At 57.8% G+C, this 7537-nt stretch overlaps 1 protein-coding gene across 2 annotated transcripts in view; it reads left to right on the plus strand.

The window, feature by feature from the left end:
- TRPV4 (transient receptor potential cation channel subfamily V member 4) overlaps nt 1-6033 on the plus strand; it is a 41234-nt gene extending 35201 nt beyond the window's left edge. For both annotated transcript variants that reach the window (XM_039505716.1, XM_039505717.1), the window contains exons 14-16: nt 1045-1172; nt 2541-2662; nt 3181-6033. In XM_039505716.1, the coding sequence (XP_039361650.1) occupies nt 1045-1172; nt 2541-2662; nt 3181-3338 (408 nt within the window). In that variant the 3' untranslated portion in view covers nt 3339-6033. The remainder of the gene's footprint in view (nt 1-1044; nt 1173-2540; nt 2663-3180) is intronic.
- The last annotated feature ends 1504 nt before the right edge of the window (nt 6034-7537 follow it).

The raw sequence follows: 7537 nt of genomic DNA on the forward strand, positions 1-7537 counted from the left end.
GGGAGCCTGCTGAGGCCATGTTAAGCTGCTCACAGACTGGCCTCCTCCCCAGAATCCTCCATGCTGACTCCATGCCCCGTCCCGGAGGCACAGGAGAGGGCGGCCGTTTATGGGATGCTCCTAGCGTCTACGGAGCACCTGACGCAGGTGGTGCAGTAGAGCCCTGGAGGTGGGGAATGGGAGCAGCTGAGCCTATTGCCCTCCGAGCTACTGGTGGCCCCTTGGGGTTTCAGCTCCCAGGCTGAGACCTGTTGCTCTATGCTGCCCAAACTGGTGATGGCCCATCCATTAGCATGCATGCCCTGCTGAGGACACCGGGTCTGCAGCCCTGGACACTAGGGTGTGTCAGCCCCTACGCTAGGGTGTGCCAGCCCCTTCTCCCAGCAGGCACCTTTTAGGGTAGCACAGGGGGAACTGTGGTGTAGAAAGGGCTCCGGCGTTTTTATCACCACGTTCTCTTCCCCTGCTCAGGGACTGGACATGGAAATGACCTGGCGGGTCCCATCTGGGCCATGCCCACCCGCTTGGCCAGAGCAGGAGAGTGGCCTGTGTTGTCCTGCACTCTAGACTGGGGTGTCTCCCCTGACGGAGCCTCATGGGAAGGAGGGACACTCCTGCCCTCAGATGCACATGCACCTTCCATCGGTTGCATCGGGTGTCACACTCGGGTACCTAGGGGCAGGACTGGCCTGTGCCGCTAACCCAGGGAGGCGCTGAACGAACTGAGAAGGGGCAGCCCCAGGATGACCCTGGCTGTGGGGAGCTCGGCATGATTGTCTGAGCCCTTTTGGGGATTTCAGGCGAAACAGGGGTGCGAAGCTGTGGAGCTGAGTGACACCTGCGTCCCAGGGACACTCCCTGCAGCGCGTGGCTGGCCTTAGCCCCAGCAAGATCCCAGCCTGAGGGACATCTGAGGGAGCGTGTGACCACCAGGGTGGGGTTTCCCACAGTCCTCCCAGTGCTCATTGGAAGCCAGGGTCAGATGCCCAGCCCCCCCTTTGGTTCCAGTCTGGCTGACGGGCCTGTGTGCTCCTCCCTGTACAGTGGGCCACCACCATCCTGGACATCGAGAGGTCCTTCCCGGTGTTCCTGAGGAAAGCCTTCCGCTCGGGGGAGATGGTCACCGTGGGGAAGGGCACCGATGGCACGCCGGACCGGAGATGGTGTTTCAGGCAAGCGTTGGGGGCCAGTGGGGAACCAGGTGGCCAGTAGCTCAGAGGCTAGTGCCTCGCCAAGTGCCTTCAAGCTGGGCTCGAACCCAACCCCCTGGAAAGCCCAGACCCCAGAAGCCTTGGGCCCATCCTGACAACACCCATAAACAAACCGAACCGTGGGGCTAGTTAACCTCCATCCTGAGACCCCTCCCCAGCATCTCCCCCCCACCCCCTCAGCTCCAAACGTGCTGCGGGCTGATGGGCTCCTGCGGCTGCACTGTTAACGAAGGGCGGGTTCATTTGCATAGGAATGAAGGCACCCAGCGGGGGCCAGCAGTCGGTATTTAAGCAGCCAGGTAAATATGAAGGAGGGATTCTCACTCCCAGGTGTGACAGTGTTTCATGGAGTTTCTCCATTGATTCATAATTAGGCCTCATTAGAGCCTAGTAGTTTGTACTAACTGGGAGCCAGGCAGCGCCTCTGCCACTCTGTGAGGGGCTTAATCACTAGTTGTCTCTCAGTGGCCGATTCGCGTGGCCGCGGCTCGGCTGTAAGTATGGGGGCCGTCCCAGGGCACAGGGTGCCCCTGGCAGAGCGAGTCGGCAGAGCGTCCTGGGGGACCTGTAGGGAAAAGCCAGGGCCCGACTTGTCCAGAGCTCGGGAGCCAGGCTGCCAAAAGCGCAACCTGGCGCCGTTTAACGGGACGGGCTCCCCTAGCCTGTCTCACCCCGCCGTGCTGCATGGGAAGGCCGGGGTGCTTTGGGGGAACCCTGGGGCAGGGGGCTGCACTGGGAAGAACCATGGTGCCAGGCTGGTGCTAAATGAGTTGTGACAGGCCCGTGCCATGGCTGGGGACTCTCATGCAGCCAGCTTGCTGGCGTTGGCATGTCACCCGGTGTTCATGGGCTTTCTCCAGATCACTGGGGAGCACGGACAGCTGGTGTGAGGGATTCCTGGCTCTGGGTACACCCCAGCCCCTCCCCCATTGCCAGGCCCCATTTGCTGGACGTAGGCTGAGCCCTGCTGTTTGCTAAAGGGTCTGCCAGTGCATTGACTGCTCCAGGGGGCTGCTCCCATCCCTGCCGCCTCTCCCACACCAGCTGCCAGCAGCTCCTTGGGGAGGGCAGCTCGGGCCTGGGCGAGGGAAAGGCAGTGACTGGGTCTCCTGCTGGTCATTGCATGGACCATGCACCTCCCCTTGCACAGCCCCACTGTCCAGCGGCACTCACTCTTATCCTGCTGCCCAGATACCGTGGCGATGGGCCCGTGTAAGAGCCTGAATGGGGCAGGACAGAACCCAGGGGAATTCCCGCTGCGCGGGGGTGGGGCTGGGCTCCACTTCCATTCGTTGCCATTGCCCCAGGAGTGCCTGCATTCCCCCACAGGGTCGATGAGGTGAACTGGTCTCACTGGAACCAGAATCTGGGCATCATCAACGAGGATCCAGGCAAGAACGACACCTACCAGTATTACGGGTTCTCCCACACCGTGGGCCGGCTGCGCAGAGGTGAGCGGTGGGACGGGGGACCATGGACCCAGGGCATTGCTCTGTGGGAGGGATCTGGGCTCTGGGGGCAGAGCGGGGGTTGCCCCTTGGTGGCACCTTTGGAATCTCATGGGAGTTAAGGAGTCACATGTTCATGTTCCTCCAGCATAACCTGCTTTGTGCCCTTGGGGGAGCCTCCTTTGGCTGATCTCTAAGCAGGGGGTGTTGGCAAATGGGGATGCTGGGGCAGAGGCCTCCCTGCATCCCAGCAGGCGTGAAGGACGCTGGCCAGGGGCTGGCTGGGCTCAGCAGTGCTGCCCTTGCTTCTGAAACGGGCGTGCAGGTGGGCGGGGGGAGTGCGGAGATCAACGCAGTGAGCGAGGGGGCCGAGGAAGCCGGCGTAGGAGCAGAGGCCGGGGGAGAGATGAGGGCTGGATGAGCCCACAGGGGTAAAATCCAGACCGGGGGCTGGAGGGAGTTGGCGTTATCGTGCCAGGGTAACTCCCACTAAATGGCCTCTCCCCATCCCCGTCCGGCAGATCGCTGGTCGAGCGTGGTGCCCCGGGTGGTGGAGCTGAACAAGAGCTCGCAGCCGGAGGAGGTGGTGGTCCCGCTGGAGAACAGGGGGACGTCCGACATGCACGACTGGAAGCAAGGGCATCCCTCAGGCTGGCGGAAAGAGGACTCCCACATCTAACAGTGGGTTCAGGCATGAAGAGAGAAGCCAACGCTGGCTCTGTCCTCTGCCCAGCCTCTGCTGCCCGCCATGCACAGGCTCCAGCGTGGGGCAGCGGGGCTGACGCACACAGTGCAGGCAGGCAGAAACCAACCAGCAACGGAGCTTCTGAAACAGCCTCCCTCCCGCCAGCGGCATGCAGCGCACAGCCGGAGCCCTGCACACGGCCCTGGGGTCTGAAAGGGCTTGTCCAGCAGGGCCCTGGCTGCCTCGACACCAGCAGCGGTGAAAGAATCATTTTGCTATTGTTATTTCCCAGTGCCGAGCCCCTGGCTCCAGACCCCTTGAGCCTGACCGTCATGACGTGCAGAGCAGGGCTGTGGAGAGAAGAGGGATCTGCAGGGAATGTTCATGAGGTGCTCACAGGGTAGCATCTGACTCTGCCACCCCGAAGCCCTAGGGTGTGCCCATGCCCTGCTCTCGTCCTGCCCATGCTGGTTTGTGTGTGCTGGGGCCCTGGGGGAGAGCCCAGCCAGTGCTGAGATGCCATGTCACTTCCTGGGTGCTGTGCCAGGGCTGCCCTGGGCACACACTCCCCTGGCTGGGCAGCAGCCAGTCTGTCGGCGTGCAGAGCGTCTCAGTGAGCGCGTCATGCGTACCCCTGCCCTTGGCACCAGGATTCCAGCTGCACCAGGAACTGCCCAGTGTCCCCTGGGGAATGAAATCTTGTGCCTAGTGAGTGGCACCAGTGAGTGTGTTGTGCACATGGAACCCCACTCCCAGCCCCAGCCATGGGCAAGTCTCCAGGGGCACCGGTGCATTTGCACAAGCTCCCCCAACAGTCGGCTGGGCAAGGGGACGCCATTGTCCAGCGACAGACAGCAAATCTGTCTGAGCTGCCTCCTCCCAGGAGTCGGCGTTCAAGCCTAACCTTTGCTTTCTGCAAACGTCAGTGCTGACAAACCCGACCCCAGAGGTGCCCCTGCAAAGCCAAAGCACACGGGCCTAGTGCAGATCCCCCAGCCCTTTCCTAGCCAGGGATCCCGTCTGTGCCCTCCACAAGCTGCGGGAGAGCCTAGAAATCAGCTTGCCCAGTGCAGGGAGGTTCCCTACAGCATGTTCTTCAGGCCTTAGATCAGCCTGTTTCCAACGTCCTGGGCAATGGGGCTCCCTCCCTCTCCCTGCAGAGGTTGCTTTCACCTTAATGTGGCTCTCTGGAGAGACAGCCCAGACAGAGGGACTGGTCTCTGTCTCAGGCAGCTCCCCCCTTCACCCCGCTCTAGGCCACAGCTGCCCATTTCCCTGCGCAAAGTGTGTTAATCAGTGACCATTTCCAGTGCTCGTTCCCAACACACCGTGGCTGCACCATTCATTTCCTTCCCTGCGTTGGCAGGACAGGGCTCCATGCAGTGGAATCGCTGCTGTTACCCACAGGGCACCGGCTCAGTTAGCGCCAAGGGGCTCATCCGTCCACGGTCTCCTCTGCCACTGAGTTCTGCTCTGACAAAGAGCCCGAAGGGGTGGCAGGGAAGGTGTGTGCTGGGGCAGTGATGCCAGCTGCTGAGTCTCCTCCCAAGCATCCGACCTGTTCCAGGAGCTGAGGCCACTGAAGCTGGGTGAAGAGTTGGTGAATTAGCTGCCAATAGATGTAGGTTTTATGACTTTGTTTGCAATCAGCTGAGGCATGGCCCTGCCACCATTACTGAGCCTTAGGGCTGCTTGCTGGCTCTGCCCTGTGCGCGTTGTGCCCGCTACATGCTCTTTGTAATGCATACTCTATGACTGGGCACTTAAGTCACATGGCGTTGTTTCTGCTCCCTGACTGGATGGTTCCCACGCCCACAGAAATCTTCCAAGTTGGTCCTTGAATATTCAGGGTGTGAATGCCTGTGCAAATTCGTGCCATGCACAGTCAGCGTGCAAAGCCTTCTGTGCACAAGTACAGTGTCCCATTTCTTCTCTTTGGAGGGGCTTGGGACCAAAATGTCACTTGTGAGACTGTTCACGAGGAGTAAATCGGGGGGGGCCGTGGACAGGCAAAGCACAGTCCTGATGTTTACACAAACGAATGTTTGTCACTGCCATTTGCCAGCCTTTGCCCCGCTGTACTAGAGATGCAGGCAACTGGAGTGTGGGGCATTCCATTCAGTTCCAAACCCCGTCTGGTAAAAACCACAGGCGTCAGTGATGGAAAAGGCCTGGGAGCCCCGTTCCTTTCCCTTTGCTTTCCACTGCCAATGCAGGATTGTTCCTGGCTGCCTCAGGGATTTGTCCAGCCTCGTTGTAACCGTCTCGTGATGGGCTCCCCTTGAGACATTATTCTCCAGACCGGTAGCTCCCCAGGCCAGCTCTAGCCAAGTTTCCAGCCTTAACAAGAGAGATGAGAGTCAAGTTGTAAAGAAGCCAGTTCAGGCAGGAGAGCGGAAGAGCCAGTATTCTGCAGCACTGACTTTCCAGCTGGTACCTGTGACACCGGGAGAGAGACCCACCTAACCTGAGAGTAGTTTCACCAGGGAGTGATAAAGCGGCTGCTAAGCACTGCCCTCTCTCTAGCTATCGGGAGGCGACTGTACCATCCCTGGGAGGGATATTTCACTAGTACGAAGAGGAGCAGGAAAGATGAGAGCGTTATCCATTACATCCCCCAAAAGGCCAGTGGTTGCGCCATATACATTTTTGCACAAGATTTATACAACTATTTATTTAGTAATAAAAACCGAACAACGCCCTCTGCCTCCGTGTTTTATTTGCTGATCCCGCGCTGAGAGCGCGAGACTGTATGTGTCCCGGGCGCTGTGGTGGGAGAAGCAGAAATCTGCGGAATGGCTAATCCCAAGGGTCAATGTCCAAGAGATGCCAGCTCAGGTTCCTCTCTGTGGCTGGGTGAGCCTGCTGTTTGATTATCAGCAGTGAATGGTAAGTGCTGGTTTACAAGCCAAGAATCCCTTCTGTTAGCTGAACACTCGAATCCGTGAGTGGCCGGAAGTGGGCCACAGATTCTATGATGCTGGCTCATGGCCACTCATCTTTAATACAGAGCAGAAGGCAGCAGGTTTCATCCTGCAATGCACCATCTTGCTGTATGTAGCCTGACCCTGGAACAGTGCATGCTGGGACCTGAGTACTTATGGGCCACACCATCATGTTAAAGATGAAGTAGGATTGTGTCTCAGGCTCTGGCAATTTGGCCCTCAGAGGGCAAAGACTGGGAGCTTGTGTAGCTCTAAGGGTTTCGGATATCGGTTCCTTGTAGACTCATCTCTTCAGGCGCTCACAGGGAATGGGTTCTGCTTGTGCTGGTTCACGGGATCCCAGTGTGAGGGGAAGTCTTATTCCAGTATTCAGGGGCCTTTTGCTGGCTCAGATACAACGTTCTGTACGGTGCGCTTGGCCGACTATGTGCATCAGCTCCTTGTGTCCATGATCCAATATTCCTTCGAGGTGGTAAAGGACGTGATGATCCCACTCCTGGTGAGGCTTTTCTCCTCTGGAACGAGGCGCTTTCCTGTCCTGGCTCAGGGCTGGGACTAGAACAGGTTGAAATTTTGCAAATTAAAAGTTTTTGTTTTGAAAAATGGCCACACACACAAAAAAAAGATTGGTTAAAAAATCGTAGAATCAGAATTGTAGGACTAGAGGGGCCCTCAAGAGTCATCTACTCCAGTCCCGGGCACTGAGGCAGGACTAAGTATTGTTGACATTCCCTGCCCTCCCCCCTTTTTTTTCCCTTCCCCATTTTTCTTTGTTTTTCAGAAAAAAATTGGGGAGGGTGGGGTGGATGGTGAAAATGTTTGGAAACCAAAGAAAAATGGGTCTGTTTTGAACTTGTCACAGTGAAACCAACCTTGACATTTTTCACGAGAATAGGACTTCCTTTTTCTACCAGCTGGAGCTGTGGTCTCATCTGACCAGGGCACGGGGAGACCCTGCAGGCCGTGTCGTACAGAGGGGAACCGGAGAGCGTGGAGTTTAGAAATGGCAAAATAAGATTGCCGCTCATCAAGAGAACGTCTAGGCAGCGACCTGTGTTAAATCCATCCATGGGCACCCAGGGCATTTGATGTCTGGCTCATTCTCTTTGTAGATTAGAAGCTCCTTAGGGGCTGTCTCTTCTGCAACTTGTGTGGCACCGAGCATGCCTCCAGCATTCCACAAATCATGCTCATGCTAAGGGGCAGACTTAGGATCAACAAATGCAGACAGGATCATTGGCTGTGGTG

This window comes from Mauremys reevesii, linkage group 18 (genome assembly GCF_016161935.1).
Source record: "Mauremys reevesii isolate NIE-2019 linkage group 18, ASM1616193v1, whole genome shotgun sequence".
NCBI classification, from domain to species: Eukaryota; Metazoa; Chordata; order Testudines; family Geoemydidae; genus Mauremys; species Mauremys reevesii.